General features: G+C 42.8%; 1 protein-coding gene across 1 annotated transcript; it reads left to right on the forward strand.

Moving 5' to 3' along the window:
* Window positions 1–2,871: 2,871 nt before the first annotated feature.
* DDX6 (DEAD-box helicase 6) lies at window positions 2,872–25,285 on the forward strand. Its single transcript, XM_059719482.1, has 14 exons — window positions 2,872–2,979; window positions 5,030–5,487; window positions 7,116–7,179; window positions 8,188–8,292; window positions 9,487–9,616; window positions 10,233–10,379; window positions 10,619–10,717; window positions 11,370–11,488; window positions 12,314–12,442; window positions 12,981–13,097; window positions 14,577–14,640; window positions 16,995–17,096; window positions 18,334–18,513; window positions 20,988–25,285. The coding sequence occupies exons 2-13, from the start codon at window positions 5,288–5,290 to the stop codon at window positions 18,507–18,509; spliced, it is 1,452 nt and encodes a 483-aa protein (XP_059575465.1). The 5' UTR covers window positions 2,872–2,979; window positions 5,030–5,287; the 3' UTR covers window positions 18,510–18,513; window positions 20,988–25,285.
* The last annotated feature ends 1,021 nt before the right edge of the window (window positions 25,286–26,306 follow it).

Below are 26,306 nucleotides of genomic sequence, written 5' to 3' on the forward strand. Positions count from 1 at the left end.
TGTTAGAAATGTTGCTGTTAGTCTAATAGAAATGAAGACATGGAAAGGGAAACTGCCACATTACGGGTGGGAAAGAAAATCAAGGCGCTAAAAGTGCTCGAGTGATGGGGACTAATAATCTCCATCTCTGAATTCTGAAAGAACTAGCCCCTGACATCCCAGGTGTGTCAGCGAGGATGCTACCGAAAGACCTCTGTCAGCAAGGAAGTTAATGTCTCAAGTCTGGGATAGTACTGTGTGACTGGAGAACGACAGATTTAGTACCGGCATTTAGGAAGGGTGGGGGGCGGTGGGGGATAAGGGAAGGGAGGTATCAAGGTCTGACCTCCATAGGATGAAGCTTTCAAACAATGTTTGAGCAAAAGAATAGAAAACATAGATGTAAATGGAAAGTGAATACAATTGAACATAGGTTTGCCAGAGGTTGATTTTGGCAGGGGAGCCTAGTACTTTATTTTTTTGGTAACATAACCAAGGAAACCCAGGAGATCTAATCTATTTGGACCTTAGTAAAGTGTCCGATATGGTGTCACTTAGGAAACTCTTAGCTGAAGCAGAGGAAACAGGGATCTGTAGAAGGACTGTAAGGTAGATGAGGAACTGACTAAAGAGAAGACAACGGGTAGGTTTTGAAAGAGGAGGTCTGGGGCCGGAAGGCCGGTTACTAGTGGAGTTCTGTAAGGATAAGTCCTGGAATCAGTCCTATTTAAAATCCATTATGAGTGACTTCAGCAGAAAATAGTGAAAGTGTGCTAATGGATTTCACTGTCATCCCAAAGTTGCGAGGCAGCTTCAATACAAGTGAACAATATGGGTCAGATAGAAAGAAGTGGAGGAGCTTATGGACTGGAGCAATAGAAATGGGATGACATTTAATAGTAGAGTGCATGGTCATGCACTTAGAGACTAATAACAGGAATGTCTGCTAGAAGCAGGGGCTCATCAGTGGGAAAGGACAGCAGAGGAAAAAGATCTGGGTGTTTAGTTAATCATGGAATGACAGGCACCAATGTGAGACAGTTTGAAAAAGTCAGATGCTATCCTAGACTATCAGAGACCTGAGAAAGCGTACATTGGTACCTGGAAGCCTGTGTCCTTCCCAGCTAGACAGTTAGTTCAATAAAAGATATCACCCACAAAAATTCTTGCCTGGAGAATATATGAGACAAGATATTTGCAGTTGAGCTAGGGACGTACCAGTGTCATCATACAAGACGCACGCGAGACTTCCTTAGAATACCATGCACAATACTTGATCATCCGTTCACTGAAAGATTAATTAAAACTGCAATAGATGCGTAGAAGGGTCACAAGGATGGCCGTGAAACTGGGACTGAGGCCCTGCCAAGTGTGTGTCGGTAGGGGGGGTTCTCTCTGTCGGATACTTTGCTGGTACTATAAGTGGGACAGTGGGCTTGTGGTGTGCAAGACCCCAGGATAACAGGCTTTGTCCCATGGGAAAGCTGAAGCCTGAGTTTGTCTTATTGATCCTGGCACAACAAAAGCTGAGGGAATAGGATTTTGCCCTGTAAATAAGCTAGGGGGTAAACACGGGGAGGGAAAGCGATCTGAAACTCCAGGACAGCGTTGGCTCTGAAACAAACAGGCATGAACTGGCTGTGGATTATTCCAGTTTCTAACTGTTGCAGCACTGAGGTTCTGGAACAGCTTCCCGGTCAGGGCCGCAGGGCTGAAAAATACTGTTAAGGTGGGCACGATTGTTTCATGAAAGGGGTGTTGTGCCATTGCACCTGCAAGAGTAGGGACTGGACGCGTCCTGTCGGGGCTGCGCTCACGCACGTGTAATTCGGATTCTCCACGCTCCTCTTGAAGTGGGAGAGACTGAAACTCGGTGAGAGAACGTGACCTGCCTGGTCACACGGGGCCAGCCCTGCGCCTTCGCCTTCACCTTCTTCCGTCTTCTTTTTGTGCCCGAGTAGGGTGGCACATGGCACCGCAGACAGACCAGCCTCTCCCCAAGCAGGGGGGCCGGCGGCACCGCACCTTGGGAGGAGGGAAACGTTAGGGTGCGAGAGGGAGGGCGCGCAACTGCACGTCCCAAGGCAAGAAGGGCCGGCGGAGGCAGGGGCCGTGGCAGCCCCAGGCACGGGAGCCGCACGGGCCGACGCGGAGCGGAGCGGGTCTCCTGCCGCCGTTGAGCCCCCCGCTGGCAGGGCAGCGCGGCCGGGGCGGCTCCGGGAAGCGCCGGGCGCGGCCCCGCTCCCCACGCAGCCGGCGCCCGAGCGCGCGGCCGGGCCAGGCGCGTCCGCACCGCCCGGGACGGGGTTCCCGCTGCGCGGGCCTCGTGCGGGAAGCGGGCCCGGCCTGCGCCCCCGCCCGCCCGCGGGACGCACCGTGGGAACGGGCCGGGGAGCGGCAGCTGCACGTCCCCGGGGCCTTGGGAAGGCCCGGCCGGTTCCCCCGGGAGCTGCAGGCGCGTGGCGTGCGGAGCACCTGGGCGGGGGCAGCCCCGGGGCCTGTGCACCAAAACAAGAACTGAAAGCGGGAGCGAGACGCATGCAAAGCAGCGCCGGCCACGGCCGGGGGCAGCGGCCAGGCCCGCGCGCTGCCCTGCGCTCCCCGCGCGGCCCGGCCCGGGCCCTCGCTAGCGCCCGGGGACTCGGCGGCTCCCGCTGCCGGGGGGGCCAGGCCGACCCTGCCGGGCCGCGAGCGCCCCTAGCGGACACTGCGGGGCTCGGGCGAGGCGGGGCCGATGCACGTGGCAGCAGGCGGGCTCGCGGCGGCGTGACGTAGCGGCGGGGGCGTGTCGCCGCAGGCTGGCGTAGCGGGGCGGGGCCGGCGGCGTGACGTGACGCGACGTGACGCGCGGGGCGGGGCGGCGGCGCTGAGGGGCGGGGCGGCGGCGCCGGGAGGAAGGAGGAAGCCGCCATCTTGGAGCGTCGAGTCGCCATAACAAGGCACCGAGCGGCGGCGGCCGGAGGATTTTCTACCCGGGCGGGCGGGGCGCGGCCGGCGGCGGTGAGCGGGGCCGGGCGGGCGCGGCGGGCTGCGGCCTCCCCCGCGGGGGCCCGGGCCAGGCTGGGCCGCTCGGGCGCGGCGCTGCGCAAGGACCGGGGCCTGGGCCGGGCCCGGGTGGGGAAGGGGCGGGCGGGAGGCCCCGGCCCGTGTCCGGGCTGCCCGCGGGGACGGCGCCCGGCGGCGGCCCATTGTCTGCGGGCGCCCGGCGCTGCGCAGGCAGCTCCACGGGCGGCGCGGCCCGGCCCGGCCCGGCCCGGCCCGCCCCGCCGGGGGCGCCGAGGCCCGGCAGCGGGAGTGGAGCCGCCGCGCTCCTTTGTCTCCTCGGGATGCGGCGCGTGGGGAGGAGGACGCCGGGCCGGGCCGGGCCGGGCCGGGCCGGGGCTAGGGGAGAAGCGGCCGGGCAGCGCGTGGCGCCAGGGTGCGGCGGCTCGTGCCGCGGCGCGGCCTTTGTTCGCGTCCCTGGTCCGCCGGGCCCTGGTCTCGCGGGGGCGGGGGGCTGCGCGTCTCGCCGCGCTTCTCCCGTGACGGGGCGCGCAGGGCTGCCTGACCGCTCCGGCCCGGCCCGGCCCGGCCCACGCTGCTCCGCAGCTGCCTCCTGCATGGGCGCCCGGTCCCCGCGGGACTGCGCTTGTGTTTGCTTTGCACACGTGAAGTACCTGCAGCTGAAATGTGCAAGGAAGAAATTCTCGCCAGGGCTTAGTCCGCGTGTCTGGCAGAACCACAGTCACTTGCTTTAGTTCACTGCCCAGATCAGCTTTAGTCTGTGCTCTGGAAGACTAATTGGGGAAAATAGATATTTTTTTAAATTTGGAAAATTCGTTTGTGAAATGAGAGATGGCAGAAGATTCAGACAGAGATTTTGCCCTTTTAAGCATGGTTATATTTGAATCTTGTCGGTGGGTTTTTATCGCAGGAAGAAGGCACGTACCTGTCATAAACAGCGTGGGGCGCGCGTTGATCAACAGGTTCCTTCTGTTTACACTGGCTAACTAAAAAGTGCGGCAGTGCAGTGACACCGAACCTGTACAGCTACCCTTGCAGGTCTTGTTTTGAAAAGGTGGTAGCCCTTTAAACCCCTAACTTCATGCTGCAAATTGGGGTCCTTTCATCCCTGTTTATTTAATAAATTCATTTTTTTTCTACCTGCAGGGTGCAAATTGTGGGTGTGTGTTAAGCTACTGCGTTGACTAGCTTACTATCGTTACCTTCCCAATGCTATGCTCCTACGTTTTACATTTGTTTTCTATGTATCCTCTGAGGACACCATGTGTTTGTTCATTTACTGGCATTTTGAAGGTAACAGGAAACTAGTGATCTAAAACAAATGCATCTTATTTCTAATTTGAGGCAGGTACTAAGTTAACCATTAAAAATGTCTTCTAATTCTGAAGTAGAGTAGAGCCAGGAAGCTGGCATTGGATGGTTTGGTGTGAGCAAAGCAGTTTAAGCATGTCTAGTAGCTTATTTGTTTAAACCTAAGCCCTGACTTAACAGGTACCCGGGACATCTGTTTCAAATGATCAGTGCACTCTTCTCCCCCCATTAAGATATTAAATTAGTGATTCAAGCAATGGCGTGACTCCCCAGATCCTCCCAGAAGATAAATTTTGTGGTGGTGTTTTCCTGTCACAAATGATTATATGGTGTTAACCCTTTCTTTTGTTCTTCTTCAAAAGCAGCTTTATTGCAAGATGGGTAAAATAGTTGCATGACTTGAGCCTGTGTTGCAGGATGTCTGTCTGCAAAGCAGTTCACATGCAGTATCATGAAAGCAGTAGGATTGTTATTGTTCTTTTTGTTTTGTTTTTCTCTTTTTTTGTTAAGCAGAATTTCACTAGGTGCCAGTAGATGTTAGTTCTTTGTTCAGTTAGAAATAACAAGGGGAGCACTATTCATTGGTGGCACTTATTTTTCATTTGAAGTACTGTGTACTTGTTCTGGAAGTGCTGTCTCATACCAAAAGTGTGCAGTGTCCTGTCAAATATGGAAATGTGAGTTATTTACACCAAAAGATCTGTGTGTTAATTGTGTGTTTTTACTTCTTTTTCAGATTGAAGTGAGTGATTCAGATATAACTCAACTTTGTTAGAGGGCTTTTTTTAAAAAAGTTGATCCACAGTGCATCAGAGCAAGTTACTACTTACTGTTGAGTGACTTACAGGTGCTTGCCTGCATTGCAATAAAGGACTCATATATTGAGCAAGACTTATTTATCTCTTCGTTTTGGAGAGTCTTATAAACTGTTATTACAGTTTCTGTACTGACTTTCAAAGTTTTGAAGTCTAAAAAGACATCTTTAAAAACAAACATGAGCACGGCGAGAACAGAGAACCCTGTTATAATGGGTCTATCCAGTCAGAATGGGCAGCTGAGAGGCCCTGTAAAACCCAGTGGGGGCCCAGGAGGTGGGGGCACACAAACCCAGCAACAGATGAACCAGCTGAAAAATGCCAACACAATCAATAATGGCACTCAACAGCAAGCACAGAGTATGACCACCACTATTAAGTAAGTATTTACGTAAATGTATGTGGTGTTTTAAACAAGCTGCAGATATTGAGGAAAGTTGTTAGGTTTCTTGTGTTGAAGACTGTTTTTTTTATACTGCTATTAATTTATTATAATGTTGGCAATGTGAACTTTGATTTAAAAAAATGGCAGTATACTTTGTTTTCTAGGTTAGTGCTTTTCTCTGACAACTATCTTTTTAACTTACTGGAACCTCTTAATCATTTTATGTTTGGTTTTTTTTCCTTGAGAGCCTTGGCCTCAAGCAGCACCTTGTTTAAATACTAAGTGAGGCAGGGGGAAGATGGGTATCCATGCACTCCTAGGTCAAGGTACCATGCTGTTGCTGGCGGTTTCAAGGTGATGAAACTTAAAGCCATTTTGTTCTGATAGTTTTAGTCCCTCCCTTTTGTTTAATTTAGAACATTAATTTAACAGATGTTTTTCATTAGATGTTGCAATGTCATGGTTTTAACTGGAGGGAATCCCTCAGCTTTCCTGTGACCCAAACCTTTTTTTTTGTGGCTTTTATAAGGCATAAATTCATGTTGGTCTTCTCAGTTTAATATGGCCTTTTAAATTTAGGTCTGAATAAAACAAACATGGAACGACTGTAGCGTCTAACCTTCACCCCCGAATCAAGAATTTCTGAAACCACTTATGAATTTGGTTGTTGGAAATTGGAGAAGGGAAATGTTGTGAACACAATTTCTGGTTTTTGTTTGGTTTTTTTTTTTCATACGGGCTTGAAATTTACTTTTCCTCTCTCTACTGAAGGAATGAAAATTGTAGAAACTTGTTTTTAACATTTTGAAAATACTTGGAATGGCATTCAGCCATATGACAAAAATGAAGTCCATAAAAATGGCTGAGCTGTTAATTTTTGTTGACGCACTTATATTGTGTTTCAGAAAACTTGAGAAATGTGAGGTTCCGGCTGACTGGACACAGTGAGCTGGAAAGGGGAAGGAAACTTTTCCTTTGTGAAACATCATTGTATAGTTGAACTAATGAATTCTGTGTGTTTTGTCTTTCAAGACAGTACATGCAAGTACTTAGTACTATTGGAAGCAAGGTAAAGGATTATAGCTTGCTAACATTTTCTGATATACCAGTTCATACGATCTCCCTCATCCGTCCAGCAATGAGAATAGCTGTTAAAGAAACCTTTATATATACATATATATACACACACACACACAGGTATTTAAGGCAAAAACTGCTGGTAATGGTGCCAGAATTGACAATGGAGATTCTTGATTACTAAAATTACCTGAGATGTTTGGGTAATTTCTTTTTGACTTTTTTTTAATTATGGTCACTTTTTTGGTGCAGCTTCTGCAGTGCACCATGTAAGTGGATGCTGTTTAGAGAGAAGGTAAGTGTTTTGACTGAGACTTAAATCTACTAACTCAGAAATTTTAATCCTCATCTTGTCATGCTTCTCCTTGCCTTTGGTGAATTGTCTATTCTCTCTGAGCTTCAGTCATCCACAGGGAAAATGTTTGGTTTACAGGAGGCTTTAGGCTGCTTCTTTGAAGATAATACATGCTTTGTAAGTCACCTGTCACGATTATGGACAAAATAATTTAGTATCTTCGTTTATATCTGATGCTTTCTTACTGTAGACCTGGTGATGACTGGAAGAAGACTTTAAAACTCCCTCCAAAGGATCTGAGAATCAAAACTTCGGTAAGGGTGTCTTCTGATATTTACTGTTTGTGTAAGAAATGCTGCAGTGGCAGCTTGTATTATAACAATCACTTTCTGTTGTGTGGTTATTCCAAACTTGAAAAGTTAATAATATGCACTGTTGGTGGCAATTTGCAAATATTCCCTTTCTCTCAACTCTGATTTTTAGCTGGCATGTATTTTTTACATTTCTGTGGTATTGCAGAATAGAATCTGTTCTTGATCATTCCTGGAAAACTGAATAAACGATTTAAGTGCGTGTGCCAAGTAGAGTGCTTGGTCTCCAGTCATCTAATCCCTAATTAGGCATGGTATTGTACTGCACAGACTCTTATGTGAACTCTTATAGTGTAATTACGGGAAGTGGGTGAAGGGCAGAGGTTGACTAGAACCTAACAGGTAATTGGGCTGGTAAGGCACACCAGGTTTTCTGTCCAGCATACAAGGGAGTGATAAGGTTAGTGTAATGACATATGTTGCCTTTTGGATTCCCTACCCTGAATGACTACTTGCCTGTTGATGGGTGGTTTGCCTGGTGGTGGCCTTTCTCGTGTCTTCAGAGTAGGTCTTTACCTGATGCTTCCAGAATCACGGTGAAACACTTGAACTGCTCTGCCATTGTGTCCCTAGAGTGGGTGTTGACTTGTTACCAGGGATCCTGGTTTTTTCTCACTTTAAACTGACAACTGAGGATTCAAAAAAAAAAAAAAAGTAACCCCAAATCTACATTTTTCCATGATTAAAATGAAATGCTACTAATATATATCTATGTATGAGTGGTGTTTCATTTAAAACATGGAAAAATGTGCATTTGGGGTTACTTGTTTTCTTAACTGAAAATTGGGTATTTGTTTGGGGTTTTTTTTGTTTTTTAATCAGAGAAAACTAGGATTCCTGCTTATTACTAAATTAGGGGTTTCTTCCTCCTTGTCTCCATCCTGCGCTTGTTGTTTTTTTAGTTGCTCAGTCAAACCAGTTCATATTGATCTGCTTTTTTTGGTTACTCAGGACGTGACCTCCACAAAAGGAAATGAGTTTGAAGATTACTGTTTGAAACGGGAGTTACTTATGGGAATTTTTGAAATGGGCTGGGAAAAACCATCGCCTATCCAGGTTGGTACAGAGCAGATGATTTCTTGTCTCAGACTTCTAAGTATTGGGCATCTGCAGTGAATCAAAGACTTAAGTCTCTTTGAGTTCTGCTTATCTATATTTGACATGCAGTGCCTTTTTCTTGTATAGATATGAGGGTTTTAATCCCCTGTTCAGTAAATTATTTCAGATATGTAAATAATCCAATGACTTCTTCAGTGTTTTTGTGTGTGGGGAGAAGAGAAGAAACTGCTTAGTGTTGACCCGATCTTCTACTGGCAGTCACTGCAGATATATCTGCAGAGATTCTTCACAAATCATTTAATTTCAAATTTAGTTATATGCTTTATCAGAATCGTCTCGGAACTTCCGGGTCTGTCTGTCTGTCTGTCTGTCTGTCTGTCTGTCTGTCTGTCTGTCACACATGCCTCAATTACTTCCTAGAAAAATGGTTTAACAATATTTGAATATTGGAGTTCATGCAGCTGGTGTTTTTCAGCTTCTTAAGGGACAAACTTATCTGAGGCAATTTGAGCAGTAGCTTATGCTCATATCTTGTATGCAGTCTATCACTTCGTAAATGCTTGGCGCATTTGTGAGATTCTTTTTTTTTTTTTTTTTCTTTTTAATTGTTAAGTGTTCAGCCTTTGAGTCTCGTGTTGCCTCCATAGTTATTTTTCCTTTTCAAACATATCCCTTCTCTTTTCTGTGTGTTTTAATGTTAATCATGAACTTGAATGAATAATGCAAGTATTTTTTTCCCTTACCTTTTTCCTGCTGTAATGGGTGTCCAGAGTTTGGTAGAGATCTTTTATCTCCCTATGGGATTATGTAATTAGCACCTTTTATTGTCTCCTCCTTTGCTATATCTGATGCCTGAGTATTGAACAGGTTAGAATGTTCCTGTGCAGCAGCTGTTCCACGTGCTGTGCTTTATCAGCCAAGGCAAATGGGGTGTTGATTAATGGGATCCTGGGAACAGAGCTCTTTCCACGTGGTGGAAATGGTCTTGCTCGGTCAGCTTTGATATCCATTGTGATGAGGCTACCGGACTTATGCGTATAGCGTATTAAAGCTTAACTGTGTATTTGCAAGTTGGTGTGTCCCTGATGCATGGGAAGCATTAAATCCTGTTTAATTATAGTTGAGGTGGGGGTTTTCCCTTTTTTGTTTGCTATAGTATTGCATTGATTTCTGTCTCTTTTTGCTTTTTAGGAAGAGAGTATTCCCATTGCTTTGTCTGGTAGGGATATCTTGGCTAGAGCAAAAAATGGAACAGGCAAGAGCGGAGCCTACCTCATTCCCTTACTTGAACGGCTAGACTTAAAGAAGGATAATATACAAGGTTTGTTAAGATGGATTTGCATGCAGCTCCATTTGTACAGGAGTCTATACTTACTCATTGTCTGGCTGCCGCGCAGCAGTATAGATGGGATTGGAACATTTGAAAAACAGGTGTCAGTAGAGCTTGATAGCAAGTAGATTTTCACCTAAAATTGATTGAAGGGTCTCATGGCTATCCAGGGAGTATGGACATGTTTCAAATTAAAATTTATGAGGAGATGCATTCAGATGTTTCCAATAGCCAGTATTTTCTCATGAGTGTCTCATGATCCTTACCTATGTCCTAAGAAGCATGAGGCGATGGGCTGAGGATGTAGAAATGGTGACTGACTTGACTTCCAAGTACCACAGTGGAATACTAATTAACTTTCAGTGTTTTAAGTCATCTTTCCTTAATCTTTTTTAAAAGAAGAATATTGATGTAGTTTTCAAGAAAACTTATTAAAGATTTGTATAACATTCTTATAAACTCAGTGAAGTTTACCTTTTAAAAAATAAGGTGCAAATTTCAAGGGCTAGTCATATTGAATGCCTCCGTGCTTTTGTGGAAAGCGATATCTAAAAGATAAAATAGGTCCTTTAAAATTGTGTGCTGAGGACTTGCTTTTATTTTTCAGCAATGGTGATTGTTCCCACCAGAGAACTAGCTCTGCAGGTCAGTCAAATATGTATCCAGGTCAGCAAACACATGGGAGGTGCTAAAGTGATGGCAACAACAGGAGGAACCAATTTGCGTGATGACATAATGAGGCTTGATGATACAGGTTAGGCTGTTTTGGTCTAAAATGAAATTGCTGCTTATTAGCGGTGTAAGGCTAAAACTGCTGGCTTTCAAATATTCTCATGCTCCTAGTAGCTCTCCTCAGGCCGTTTTTGGATTCTGTTTGTCTGTTCAAATGTCTAAAACTTTACTTGTGCAACACTGGTTTAACTGACAATTGTTTTACTTGTATTGTTTGTTCAATCAAAATTCACTTAAGCAATTTGCTCTCTTAACTTACAGTGCATGTGGTGATAGCTACTCCTGGGAGAATTTTGGATCTCATCAAGAAAGGTGTAGCAAAAGTTGAACATGTCCAGATGATAGTACTGGATGAGGCAAGTAGTGCTCCGTTAAATACAATATCTTTCCATGGTGCTTAACAGTGAGTTAAAGTAATATCTCTTCAGGCATGTCTGTTAGGCATAAGTGTCCAGTAAATATTCTGCAGACACACCAAAGGGTACAAGTTAGTCACTTCTGGATGTTCGAGTGAAAGTACTCCTAGAGGAAATGAGTTCAGTATGTGCTTGGTTCTGCATTGGGGAAATTCACTGTTTAATTTGGGTTTAATGTAAAAGGAGATTTTTGGCATTATTTGAATGAATGACTTGTGAATGAAGATCCAGTAAAGAAAAGGCCTTCCCGTTTTACTTGAAACAATTTGGGGCTTAGTATAGTTGGATGCAGAAGAAACTGGTACAGACGGAGTTCCTGATTCATTCTGAGTAAAGAATGGGAAATCTCCACTTTTCATCTCTGTCTGGTATAGTTTATATTGAGTAAGTTTGAAAGCAGGGCAGGGTAAATAGCATTTCTTAGTGCCTTTGTAGTTTAGAAGTAAAGCCACCCATAGAACACTGTATTCAAAGCAAGATTTCTCCACCATAAGGTGGGGGAAATGCTAGATACATGTCCGTTTCTGACTTCAATACTATCGAACCAAACTTTGCTGCACTTGCTTATTTTTTTTTTTCCCTCTTGTTGCAGGCAGATAAGTTGCTGTCTCAAGATTTTGTTCAAATAATGGAAGACATTATTCTCACGCTACCTAAAAACAGGCAGATTTTGCTCTACTCAGCCACTTTCCCTCTTAGTGTACAGAAGTTCATGGTAAGTTGAGATGTTTGGAAATTTAATGCCCTGTTGACCCCTACTTGGGCTTGTAAGTCATGGATGGGTAGAGGTTTCCATTAAGTGCATAGGTAAACATGTGTCCCAATATTAAGAAGAGATTCCATTTGTGTTGCATGAATGATTATTATAAAAGCAACATTCTTTTTGTTCTCGTTAATGTTACTTTGGACACGGATTACTTGCACTGCTTTATGCTACACACAAAACATTGTACAGAGTTAATGCTAATGAGGGTGTCTAATTGAATTTCCAGAAAGTATTCCTGTTTGGCCTGAAGTCTTGGTTTATAGATAATGCTTCATAAAATTCTATAGCAGTGCTTCTCAGCTGTTTCAGACATGTGATGTTCTTCAGAATGTAAGAGCTCTTGGTTTCCATGTGTGTTTTGAGTACAGAAGAACAATACTGTAATTTGCTGTTGCAGAGAACTTGGAAAGTTCACAACAGATGAGAGTACTTTTTTTTTATTTTTTTTTTTTAAATACTATGGATTCCGGTTTGAAATCTCTGGGTTTTTGAATCATGTTTGCATGCTTAGTACTAAGATAGCAGGTACTCTGAATCATGCTTGAAAGCATCTCAAAGCACTCACATGGTGCTGTAGCACCCTGATAGAGCATCACTGTTCTATAGAGTCCATCATGTGTGCATGTGTGCGTGTGCACTAGCACAGGTGTTAGGCTACTTCCTCATTGTTAGGAGTACTTGATGCATCTCAAATGTCAGGATTGCTGATTAGATGACAGTTATTTTGATGAATTGGTTTCTTTTTATTGCCTTAATTTGAACTCTTTATTTCAGAATTCCCATTTGCAGAAACCCTATGAGATTAACCTGATGGAGGAGTTGACTCTGAAGGGAGTTACCCAGTACTATGCCTACGTAACTGAGCGTCAGAAAGTACACTGCCTCAATACATTATTTTCCAGGGTAAGCAGCAGTGCGTTTCGTCAGTACTGGAGCAAGAATCTGAACCACTTATTTCTTCTTGCTTCTTTTTACCTTGATGGGATCCTATGACCCCAGCTGACTTCCTGCCCTTTGGGCGGGGGGCTGGACTCGATGATCTTCCGAGGTCCCTTCCAGCCCTAATGTCTGTGAAATCTATGAAATTCTAAAAGCTAAATTTATAGCTTATGGTGGTAAAGCTGTATTTTTTCTGACAAACGGATCTTAATCATCTAGAAATGAACAGTGGCGTTTCCTACCAGTTTACTTTAACCTGCCGTAGCTTTTAAATGAAGACTACTAATTTTTCCTGAGCATGTATATTTTTTTGCCACTTTATGCTGCACAGTTCTCTATAGTGAGGTGTGTTTTTGCTGTTCTCCACAAAATGCTAGTGGGAGTGGCTTAGCTGAAATGCCAAACATGCATGCTTTGCCCTCTTTGAAAGGGATGCAGTCTGTCCAAACCTCAAAGTGCTGTAAGTAAAATGCATCTGTTCTTAACACACTTTTGTATTCAGCTCCAGATTAACCAGTCAATCATTTTCTGCAACTCTTCTCAACGGGTTGAACTGCTAGCCAAAAAGATCTCCCAGCTGGGTTATTCCTGCTTTTATATCCATGCAAAAATGAGGCAGGTGAGTGAATTTGCTGGTTCTTCCCAGACTTTCAGCTGGGAAGTGTCAGACTGTTGTCACTATTGTTGTGTCCTTTAGCAGAGGGGAAAGTAGTTTTAGAAATTCGTGTCCATGTTTTAAGTACAGGAACTCCAGTCTGGTTTAGGAATACCAAACTAAACTATGATAGGTACATCTTTGGCAATTAGAACGTAGTGTGTGATTCTGTTGATATACAGACATGGAAATAATGATCAGTTCTACCTCTTTTTTAACCTCCAGCCTTTGAGTTTTTCTGCTGCCCATGTCAAGTCTCACTTCTATTTCATCACCCAGCAAATGCCATTTATAGTCTGGGAAAACACTCATAACAATATTATTGTGACATGTATGATTTTTAGTTTATACTTTGACAAATGGAAATAAGAAAAACTCAGAACTTCATGAAACATGCTGCTCACTATGCTGATGAGTAATCTCAGCACTTCTTGGCCTGTAAAAAAAATAAATAAATAAATAAAATAAAACATGATCCTGTTTTTTCTTCCAATATTTAAATTTCAGTAAACATTTAATCAGTTTTTGAAGCTCTGGATTGAATCACTGGCTGCTGCTTTAATTTTTACAGTATAATGCAAGGCATATTTTTTGCATGTTAAAGCTATAATTTATCTATTTTGGCTGGTTCTCTGACTGGTTTCGCAGTGTTGGCAAGATCGCGTTTGTGTTTGTTCAAAAATCAGAAATAAAATGCTGAGAATTTTGACAGAATTTTGCAAAGCATCAAAATAAGCAATACAACCACATCATCACATTGTAGTGAGAATTTAAGTTAGAGGAAAAACTTTGGGTTGTCATGAATCAGTTCGTCTCTAAGCTATACAGTGAATAGTTTTTATTCCAAAAAATAATTTTCTTAAAGACTAGTAGTCAATATATCTAGATAAGAAATGGTTGTGCCACTAACTTTCAGTTGGGAACATGTCATCCTAAAGACCTATGTAGTGAGACCAGATTTTGTCTTTTCTTTGATTCCTTGTATGTTATTTTAAAGCAAACCTGAAAAGCCAGACAGGTTCAGTCTTCCTTAACCATTGACACATTGGTACAGGAACTGACATTGTTAAATTGACAAAACCGGCTTGGATGAACTCTTCAGTTAGTTCAAGCATCTTGCATTTGCTTAGCTTAAGAGTCACTATTAAGCTGATTTAATGTTTATCCACAGAGACTGCTCACTTCTTAAATCTGTACAGTTAAATGCTGTTACCTGAAAGTTAAACCGTACAAAGAAAGACTCTGATAACTTGATTTTTATGAAAGAAAACGCAACAAATGCTTAGTAGTAAAAATTAATGTGTACATTTCCAGGTTTGCGTGTTTTGGTATTCCTACTTTTAGATAAGGAGTTTTGGCTTAAGTGGGGTTTAATTGTGAAATACACACAATAGCTTGGGGGAAAACCTGCTAATATATATATATATATATTTTCTTTATCAGGAGCATCGTAATCGTGTGTTCCACGATTTTCGAAATGGCTTATGCCGCAATCTTGTTTGCACTGGTGAGTGTTGCTTTGTTTTTGTTCATTTCTTTTTTTTTTTCCAATTTCTGAAGGTAACAACGGAAATTGGATCACTTAGCTTACAGTTAACCACAGCAGCCAGCCCAGATGCAGTTTGTCTACTTACATAATCAGTGAAGAAAATATTTGCCTTGGAGGACAGCATTTTCTTCTGTTCCCCCTTCCCCAACTTGCATGCATCATTAATGCAAGCTCTCAAAAAATTCTTGTAACAGCTTACATGATATTTCAGGGAGACAGGTTGAGACTGGCTGAATAAGGACAAATGGTGAATTTTTAAATACTCCTTTTCTGCACAAAATAACAGATGGACTGTTTAAGGTTTTCATGATGGGTGTGTGATTCTGAACTACATACCAATACGTTTGTTACACTAAGCCTTACTAATATTGTGTTGAAGTGATTTACGTAAGAATTTTTGCTATTCGTTTTGGATTTGACATAGGATAACACTTCTAGGAGCTGCTGACAAACATGCTTCTTTCTGCTGTCCTTTTTTGCCACTTCAGTTACATTTTGTAATGTCCTTAAATATGTTGAGTTCTCTGCAGTCTGTGGATGGTTTCACCATAAATTGTTTTTTAAAGGTTGTTAATTAATGGAGTGATCAAGTATCTTAGCAAAATTAACACACATTAATTAAAATAACTTCTAACTAGAGAGGTTGGTGGGTTTGATTTGTGGGGGTTGCACCTAGCAAACTATTGAAAATCAGACCCTTTTTTTTAAACTAAGTTTTTGTTTTTTGTTTTTTCTATAACTTTAATATTTTTGTGTATGAATCCCACAAGGTTCAGTCCTTGGACCAATGTTTTCGCAAGTGACTTGGATGAGGGCGTGGAAAGCACTCTGTCCAAATCTGCAGATGATACCAAATTTATGGAGTAAAGTTAACACACTAGAGGGTAGGGAATGAATCCAGGCAGATCTGGACAGGTTGGAAAAGTGGGCAGAACAGAATAGGATGCAGTTCAACAAGGATAAGTGCAAAGTCCTGCACCTAGGGAGAAGGAATCACCAGCACACTTGCAGGTTGTGGGAGGAGGACCTTCTCAGCAGCACAGCAGCAGAAAGGGATCTCGGAGTCATTGCTGACACCAAGATGAACTTGAGTCGCTGATGTGACGAAGCGATCGGTAAAGCTAACCACACTGTATCGTGCATTAGCAGGTGCATGACAAAGGTCCAGGGAGGTGATACTTCCCCTCTATGCAGCTTTGGTCAGGCTGCAGTTGGAGTACTGTCCAGTTTTGGGCACCACGCTTCCAGAGACCTCCTTGAGAGGGTTCAGAGGAGGGCCACTTGTATGGTTAGGGGCCTACAGGCAAAGCCCTGTGAGGAGAGCTTGAGGGCCCTGGATCTTTTCAGCCTCTTCCTTGGGGGATGGGGGACAGCAAGGAATAGGAGATGCTCTGGTTACCAGGGCACCCCTTGGAGTAACTAGGAACAGCGGTCACAAACTGATGGAGAGCAGATTCAGGTTAGACATCAGGAAAAACTTCTTTACGGTGAGGGGTTCCAGAATCTGGAATGGGCTTCCAAGAGAGGTGGTGGTCTCCTCTACCTCGGGGGGTCTTTAAGAGGAGGCCAGCGCTCTTTCCTGCCCACGGCAGGGGGTCGGACTTGATCTGCTACAGTCTCTTCCGACCCAAACATCTATGAATCTAGGAATATTGATGAAAGTTTAGTTGAAAACCTTAATACTCACTTGCTGGTGTATCAGGAGTAAGTTTATGTAAAATGTCCTTTCTTAAGTGGCAAATGATTAGATTAAGTAGTGTCATCTTTAATCTTTTGCTTTAAATAAGCATTTAGAGATAAGACCATGCAGTGTCAAATAACTGCATGCAGCCTTTTACTTTCGCTGTACAACTTCAGTGTTGACAATACTGTTTGCTGATCAGTGTTTTGGTTTAAGAATATTAACCTTTCAGCTCTTGAATGCAACAGAAGTAGAACAGAATGATTGAATAAGGTAAAAAAAAAAAAAAAAAAAAATTATTTAATCCTTCTGCCTCTATGGGTTAAACTACTTCATCTTTAAGGAAGAGTTGGGGCTTGAAACTGATACTTAGAATTGTCCAGATATAGGAAATGGCTGTGGTGTTGGTTTCTGTTCCTGATGGGGGACCTTCCAAAATGAGATGTAGAGAGTCAGTCTTCTGTTGGTTCTTAACAATGTTTTTCCACATCCAGAAGTAGTGAAAAGACTTGACCAAGCTAAGTTTACAATAGACCATGGTCACAGGAGACATTTGCCATCTAGTTTTTCAAGTACACAAACCATGTTAAAGGAGATCTTATGTTTCAGCTAATATGGAAATGTCTTTCAGATCTGTTTACCCGAGGTATTGATATCCAAGCTGTGAATGTGGTGATAAACTTTGATTTTCCAAAGCTGGCAGAGACTTATCTCCATCGTATTGGCAGATCAGGTAAGGGGAAGGGGTCACTGTTTAGGAATGGCATGTAAAGAAACACGATTAACTACTGTTGGAGTCATTTCTACCTTTTTTTTTTTTTTTTTTTTTGAGCTTTGTGAACCTCATCTGTAAACTGAAATTGCTAGAAATGAGTAGATTTTCATAAAGTAAAACATTGTTATGCAGCTCTTATTCAGTGGGCAGGGGGCAACAAAGTAGATATTCTGTTTTTTAAAGTATCGTGTTGGTGCATACAACAAAACCGGATTGAATGCCTGCGTTCCTGAAAGGTACCCAGAAACAGGGATTTGGCTTATTTGATTGAAATGTGCTCTTTTCTCTCAAAACCAGGGGCAATTTTCAGTAGCAGTTTTAGGAAAACTGTACTTGAATAGGTTGTCTCTGAGTGCATTTTAAGTTCGTGTGTGTGTCCAGATGTCTTGGCATGAATGAATTTGAGTCATTCTTAACCAAGACAACTCAAGACCCAATCTTTTCTAACTTAACGTTTAAGTTGCTAATTTTATTGGGGCTGGGGTGGGGGAAAGAGGGAAGAGTAGGAAAAATGTGGATTTTGCATTAGATGCCCATTGTAGTATAGTTTTAAACCAGTAGTGCTCAACCTCTTTTGCCTTGCGGGCCAGATGAATGATGCCCAGGTGCTCTCAAGGCTGGATCTGGCCAGTGGGAGGGGGTAAGGGAAGCCTGGCCCTGATCTAGCCATCCTGGGGAAAAGAGGTTTGGCCCAGCCTCAGTCTTGCTGTACGGGGTTTGGGAATTTGACAAAGTGGGAGAGGAGTGGGAATATTAATTGCTGCTGCTTCCATGCTGCCAAACTTTCTGACCTGCAGGGAGTCCCGTGGGCTGGATATCACAATTCTGTGGACCAGACCTGGCCCATGGGCCTGGGGTTGAACATCGCTGGTTTAAACTGATGATTGTATTCAGTCACTCAACTTAAATTTACTCTCGGCTGTACGTGGAGCAAGAGTCTGAAAGGAGACAGTTCCACTGGGTAGCCTTTATTGTTTTTGGATGTCTTGGAGTTTTTGTCTCTCTTTAAAGTAGTATAAAAATGCAACAATACCAGGGCGTGTGAAACTCAAAACTGCAAATGTACTTGAGGGTTTGGATTTACTAACTGGTGTAAAACTTCTGTTTATTATTGCTGTGTTTATGATCTGTAGTCCAGTCACTCGGCAGCCTGTGGGCTCTAGGAGTAAACCTTTCACTACTTCTTTCTGTGAAGGTCGCTTTGGTCACCTTGGCCTGGCCATCAATTTGATCACCTACGATGATCGCTTCAACCTGAAAAGTATTGAGGAGCAATTGGGGACTGAAATCAAGCCCATCCCAAGCAACATTGATAAGAGCCTGTATGTGGCAGAGTACCACAGTGAACCTGTAGAAGATGAGAAACCTTAACCACGTGCGTATATTACTTTTCGAGTACTGAATTGGGGTGAGTAAAAAGGATGGAAGCAGGCAGGAGTTCGCTGGGTCAGTTCTGCCTTTTGTACCTTAGTGCTCTTTCCCCTTCATTATTTTGTTGGATCTTCTTAACTCTGTATGGTGAGCTCTTGAGCCCTGGAGTAAGTAAGGGGAAAACTTAAGGGTGGCAGAGTTTGACCTAGTGGCATAACTTTGAACTTGGAAATCAGGAAGGTGCTATGATAAAATGGAAGAATGAGGTGCTTTTTGTTCAGTGGATCAGCTCATTAATAGGTAAGCACTGTGTATGTGGGAGTTAAAAACAGAAAGTGGCCTTTTCCCCATGCTTCTTGCTTGGCAGTTGCTGACTTGTGTGTTTTACAAGATAAGAATTTTCCATGGTCACAAGGAACACCTTGAATAAGGCAGTGATATAAACAGGGCTGTCTGTGGGATTTTGGACTCATTGCCATTTGTTTATGCAGGAGTCCAGAGGCTCCAATCAAGGTTAAGGCACCATAGTGTGTTGATCTCTGTACAGATCTTCAGTAAGATAAATGCCTAATGTGCATTAAGGCAGTATTGTGGATGAAATGGGAGAAAGGAGGGTGTAAAAAGCTGGGTTTTTTTTAAATTGGCTATTGGGTCTCATTACTGGTTCCTATCAACTTGTAAAGTAGCTCTTCCCACCTGTGTCACAGTTGGGTTTTTTTTGGGGGGGAGGGGGGTGTTTTGCTTTCTTTACTAACTTACAGGTGCTATGCAGAGGTGAGTCACGAGGAGAAGGCTGTGGCTTTGTGGATCAGTTCAGGGAGGTGTTTGCTTAGCCATTTCTGCATTTTTTTTTTTTTTTTTCTTTCCATTTATCCTTGAGGGAGAAAGTGAGAGGTGGACACTGGACATGGCTGCCCTCCTAAGCAGAGGTTGAGAGAGAGCCTTGTGCCAAGCGACTACCAAACAGCAGAGCTGAAGGGATAGCCTCACATGTGAGGACAACACTCCTTGCAGAGAGAGATCTTTATAGCTGTAGTTTTGATGGGTTTCTGAGGAAGTAATGCTTATTTCAGAGGCAAAAGCAGAGGAAGCTGTGGTAGTCCATGTAGGAGATGGACAACCTGACCTTAGTGTTTCAGCCGCATTATGAAAGAAGATTTGGGCACTATTTGAAGTGCCCAAAGCAAGGGAGAGGGAGGAGGCAAAGATACTCAGGGTAGTAATGTGTGACAGTTCTAGTGGCAATAAGAGAGAGGGGAGCATTTGAGGGAAGATTTCAGCTTGGGTTTGTAGCACCAGCTACAACCTAAGCACTTGAATGGTTCAAGTGAGCAGACTTCTGCTCCGAGGTGGATAAGATGCCCTCTCTGCTCTGTTCCAGGGGCATTTGATGAACCCCTGCTCCCCACGAATCAGAGCTAAGAGTGTGTGACTTGTCTGTAATCCACCTGCTGCCCACTTGGGGTCTCTCTTTTCAACAAAAGAAATATGGAGGGCTTTGGTCTCCTGCTTAGGCTGCAGCCTTTCCAGTAACAAGTGTTTTTGAGTAACACCACCCCCCGTTTAGAAATCTGATGTTCCTAGGTTACAACTTGGCAACATGCGCTTCCAAGGCCTGTGCGCTCTTGATTCCTTTCCCTTACTTGTGGTACTGTCCCCCTTTTTATGATGGAAAAGCAAGGATAGAATGCAGAATGAAAGTAGACCTTGTTTCTGGGAGCAAGCCCAAGAATATTTATTAGCAGAAGAATGTTATCAGGGTCTGAAATAACTTGTAACTTATTTATTCTTGAAAACGCTTAGGGGTGAAACTTTTATGTGAATTAAAAGATTTCATCACTTGCTTCCCCTCTGAAACTGAGGGGGGGAATCTGGTCAGAGGCCAAGCTCACATGTAGTCACTATCCAGCTGGCTGAGCTGTCCTTGAAGGACAGTCAGATGCATCATGATAGCTTTAACAAGATTTATTGTGTAAGAACTAATTTTAAAAAGGTTTTCAGAATGCCCCTATAGGGGTGAGTGCTAGAACTGTCATTTTGCTGTTGTGTGTAGTGTGACATTCAAATACCATATGGGAATGAGAGGACGGAGTGCTTTTAAAAATGAAAAATTAAAATCTGTTTTTGAAGCACAGTTAAATTAGCCAAATTTGGTTTTCTTTTCTTTTAAAGAGCAAGTTTGCCTTTCCATACATTAAGTTGCTGCCTGCATTTCCTGCATATCATCCAGCAAGAGTGGCAATTTCCTGTTATGTCTGTTAGTTTGGAGATGCATAGCTTTATTTAGCATTATGCATTAATTGTGATGTCCTTGACATCTTTTAACACAAACTCAGGTGCTCAAAGTAGCTAGATGTTTAAGGTTACTTTGTGAAAACTGGATTGATCAGAAGTACTGTTAGAATACTGAATCCCTTTATTTTCTTCTGTTTTGAATACAACTTGGAGAAACTAACTGTGGGTTCCTTGTTCTTTTAGGCTTTGATTACAGATGCCAGAAGCTGAAGCCCTTTGATCCGGATCTGTGACACATCATTTCTTTGGGGATATCCTTCTCTTCATGGGTTTTTCTTCACCTTTTCTTTTTGGGACTAAGAAGACTAAAGAGCTCAGCCTTTTTTTTCATTTTTTAAAAATTTGGCAGCAAGGAAAAAAGACAAAAGAAGGAATATCTTTTTTTTTTTGGTTTTTTTCCCCACTTGTTTGCACTGTGTGCTGATTGAACATTAGTTGCACTAACTGCTGGTTTTAATTTTTTTTTTTCCTTTGGGTGGGAGGGACAGCAAAGGAAGAAGAGAAACCCTGAAAAGAGAAGAATCTTGATGAACACAAGCTTGTCTATGATTTTCAAATTCTCCCAACAGCTGACTGAGTGCATTTCAACTTCTCCCTGGTTACTCATCTGTTTTTAAGCTAAAGAGCTTGTTACTTATTCGTGCAAAGTGCCTTATGCTATGAGACCATTCAGAATATCACCTTTCCGATGCAGCCCAAGGAATCAACAGCTATTTTTTTTGTTTCAGGTCAAAGTCCCCAACCCCTTCCCCTTCCTTTTCCCCACAGTACTAAAGGCAGGACTAGGAGGTGAAAGTTATTAGTAATGTTTTTGTTTAACTCTTTTGTTGTTGTTTTTTTTTTTACTTGGAGGAGTTGATATGCAACTGCAGTTCACCCATACTGTAAATACATGTATTTAAAAAAAAAACCAACTAAAAATCTGGGCTGATTAGGTGCAACATCATAGCTCCAGAAGGAAAGAGCAGCCTGTCATCTTTGCAGGAGCCATATGAAAAGCCCTTATGCTCTAGCAGAACACTAAAGACTGGTTTCTAAGTCTTCATTAGTAGTTACAGCACTTGATATGTAGACTTGTTTCAGAGCCATGGCCCTCTTTCCTCTGGTGCAATGTGTCCCATAGAAAATCGGATGTGTATACTTGTACAAACTTTGTAAATACGTTGTTTTTTTTCTGTCTTGGGTTCATATATAACTTTTTTCTTTTTTGATGAAGGTTGCTGGGGTTAAAGGAATTAGATTGATTATGAGAGCAGCTAAAAATGAGAGGGGCTCAGTTTTCTGCAACACTAAACATTGAAAAGTGCTCTGACTCTGAAGGGCAGACCTCTACAAGTTACCCCTGTGAGGGTGGGTTTGCTCTGGTGCTTGCAACACTGTCCTATACTGCTTTCTTGGAAGAGATTACTTCTGGGGTTGAAAAGCCTCAAAGTCTGTAGCTCAACCTGTTTGAGATGCTCTTCGATTTCCCCCTTAGAAACTTCAGGAACTTTACCAAGCTCTGAAGGGGGCAAAGACCTGTGTTCCACCATGGCACGAGGGAAATCCTGCAGGTATCAGTGTTGTTGAGCAATACGTATAAGGCATGGATTTAGGTTTAAAAGAAACTATAAAAGAAATACTTGCATAAACTGACAGTTCCGGAGCTCTATGGGATTGATTCACCTCCTACAGCATTGTGCATACTCTGCCCAAAACAACCTTACATAGACTCTCGAGCAGGTAAGGGCAAACCCCTTCTAACTTGTGAACGTCGAAGCTGCAGAAAGCTGCTTGACACTTTCTATGTTTTGGCACGAATTGCTGTCTGTCATTTTGCATTGTATATTGCTGGAAAATGCTTTATGGTTAAGTAGTGTTGCTTTAAATTGTGCCCCTCCCAACATGCTTGATGTTTGGCCTGATCTACAGGCAAAAGGAGTGAGACAAATCAAAACCAGTAAACTTTTTTTTTTTTTTATTCCCTTTTCTCTTGTTCAACAACAGTTTTGCTAGGAGGCACCTGGAAGAAGGTGGTCCCTTTTTGCTCAGTCACACATTGTGTATACAAATGCTGCACTCACACCATGCTTGCTTACCTGGATAATTAATCAACTTAATTTCTCCCCAGTTTGACTTTTTATAAAAAGTGAAATTGTTTGGAAAAATATAGCAAATTCTTGAGTATCAGAAATAGGCCCAGGTGCCTCCTGGCAACAGCTTTCTCAAGGTGGAAAGACTTTTTGTTTTTTTTGTTTCGTTTTGTTACTTTTTTCGTCTACAGTGACTCCATAATAGTAGCAAAAGCTGCACTAAAGTACAAACTCAAGAGCTTGGTCACAGGCACTCTGTGATCCACATAACTGCATCCAACTGGCAGGTACTAAATGTAAACAAGTAATTTTGGGGTGCTTTTTGGGGGTGGGGGGAGGGAATTTGTGGGTGGTAATGTTGACCAAAAGTAAAATCTTGCTCTTGTACTGCAGCCAGTTTGTTTGTTTTTTTGTTCTGTTTTTTTTTTTTCCAATGAGACAAAGAGGGATCATTTTAGTGCAACAAAGATGAAAATGTGTAAATAAGTTTTGTATCCTGTGACGGGGCATGCACATATAACAAGAAAAGGATAGCCATGCTGAGTCAAGTGCGTGCTCTGCTTGGGTTTGTGGCAGATCAGCCTGGTGCCATGCTTTGGTCCCTCTTGAAGCACAGAAATTTTTAAAATGAAAAGTATTACTTTAAACGTGGCCTCTGATTGAGGATTGGCACTTAGCTAGACTGTTGGGGGCACCATTCTAAAGTGGCTTCTTCTCAAGAAAAGAAGCGGTCTGATTCTGGTGCCAGTAGGCTATCTCTAGATGTATACGATCTTGCAAAAGGAAAGATGCTCCAACTGACTAGGTTAATCCTAGTCTTTTTTTTTTTTTTTTTTTCTTCCCCCCCTTAAGTAATATATAAAATTAGACTTCCTTGGATTTCTTCTGGCTTACTCTTACAGATTACATGACAGACTTCATGTTTATCCATTGAATTGGAACAAGTCTCTGCTTTTGGTAATAAGCCCAACATCATAACATTTGCTCTGGCAGTGGTGATGCTCTTAATGGGCTGTTGAGCATTTTGCATACCTTTTTATTAAAAAAAATTCCTTCTAGGAGCCTAAAAGGTTAATGTCCCCCTGCAAAACTAATACATTTATCTTCCAGTAGACATGGAGACATGCAGTTCTTAAGCCATTTGAAATATGACTAAAATATCTAGATGGGTTTTTCAACATACATTGTCCAGATGCACAGCGGTAGCTGGAGGGTTTTCCCCAAGGGGAGTGGGGTGGGTTGGTCTCAAATATTTTAATTTTCAGAATGAGATGGGAGCATCTTTCCTTCACCTTTTGCTTTGTGTCTATGTGGGTAAGAACTTGAAAGCTTGACACAGAAATTGCAAACATGTTTGTATCGAACCATCTCATTCTGTTTAACTTTGTTCTTTGTTTTAGTGTGGGGAGGGGGAGGGTGTCTGCACCAAGGATTTAGAAATGCTTCCCTTGCTTATATTCCATCAGTGATTGACACAGTGCAGGGATGAAGAGACCATCAATTTGCCTGTATTTTTAAAGTACACAGACTTTTTTTTGCCAGGAGTCCAGTTCCATTGGAATCATCTTTTGTTGGCCATGGACTTGCTAATATTGCTGGTGCCAAGGAGCTTATTGATTCATGGGAACAGAGTGAGCTGTGTCCTTGAATAGTGTTGCTGCCACTAACACTCTTGGTTTGGACCAATGTAACCAAATGGTTTGTACTGCCATGACCCTTTCAGTCCAATTGTAAACCAGATTTTCTCTGTACAATTAACATGTGGTCTCTGGAGTGAAGAGTGCATGTCAGACAGCTGAGGAAGGAGAGGTGGCAGGAGTTTGCCGAGCTTTGTTCCCTCCACTTCTTTCTTTTGTTTTTAGCCTGGAGTATTCTCCTACTGGAAGCATTGTTAAATTCTAGGGTAGACAAAACTGAGGGAGGGCTGGGTTGTGGGGTGGTGGGGAGGGATAGGTTTATTAAGATACAGGCTTCCTGTATTTTAACCATTAATTGTTGGGAAAGGGTGTTTGGAGAAATATAGGCAATATTCCCTTTATTGAAAGAAACTGGAACTTTTTCAAGCAAAAACAAAACAAAACACATTTTTTGTTTTGTAATTCAAATGAGGCTTTATAAACCATTAGTCCCTAGTTAAAGGGGCTATATTCCACTGATAACAAGTGAACATGGACTAGAATTTGGAAACATTCAGGGGAGGGAGGGGGAAAAATTGGCTTTCTGTTTAATTGGCAATTGGCAAACTGTCCAGTGCAGCTCAGTTTTTGTTGAGAAAGTTTATCTCTGTATGTACTTATATGTGATGGAAGGCTGTGACTATGTGAGAGTTTTCACTGAGTTCATAAGAGTATAAGAAAGATGAATGGTAAAATCCTGATTTTGTTAATAAAGCTCACTGGAACACCAGAATGGTGTGGATGTCTGTCTTCTAACAGGCTTTTTGTGGTACTGAGTAAAAGGTTGGTTCTTTCCTCCTCCTATTCAAGACTTGCGCATTTGCTGCAACCCTGAGCCATGTCAGTGCTTCAAAGTGGCCTAAGAAAGAAGCAGTAATTTTAAACACATGTCAAAAGGTCCTTACGAGCACAACAGTAACATTGCAGCTGCAGCAAACAACAGCAAACACCCTCTGGAAGAGAGGTTTTGTCTTGTTGGGAGGGCTACCCAGTGCTTGTGCTAACTTCAGCTGAAGCTGCTAGATGGTCTGTGCAGTCCATCTTGCGTGAGTTGTATTAGTGTTTCTTCATTTCAGATTTCAATTGGCCCGGAAGTTAACAATGCCTTGCATTATACAAACTTTTCAGTTATCCTCTGGAAAAAGAAATTAAACAGTGACACGTTAACTTACTACAGAAAGACAGTAGCGCAATCTTTGTCTGTTATAAAGAACTCTGAAAGGTCACAGCAGATAGAAATCCACAGCATTAAAAGCATTCTCTTTGAAATCTCTAGGTTTATCTTGTAAATCACGTTTGCACACCCAGGAGTCCTGACAATGTGGCACCCTTGATAGGGTCTCAAGGCACCCCAGAGTGCCATGATGGAGAAACACTGCCCTATGAAGATCTGGGTTTCTGGTCATCTGAAGTCAAAAGGAAAACGTGTGTTCTGTGTATTTTGTATGGAGTTTTGCTCTTACCAGGATTGCTCTGACCACTAGGCCTGAGATTGCTTAGGCTGTTATAATACATCAAAATTTAAGTACGTTAACTGCTGCTTGAGGGGAAAAAATTACAGATCACTGCCTGCAACACCTTTTCTCAACTGGAGGACAAGCATGATCTTCGCACAGTGCCTGCATATACTATATACTGCCCTGACGAATTGATGATCACGCTTGCGGACACCAGATGGATTTCAACCTGTAACTGGATAACAAACTAGCGAACTTTGCACCTCCTTTCAGCCCTGTGTGCTGTGTTTACCACGG

Source organism: Alligator mississippiensis, chromosome 16 (genome assembly GCF_030867095.1).
Source record: "Alligator mississippiensis isolate rAllMis1 chromosome 16, rAllMis1, whole genome shotgun sequence".
NCBI lineage: Eukaryota > Metazoa > Chordata > Crocodylia > Alligatoridae > Alligator > Alligator mississippiensis.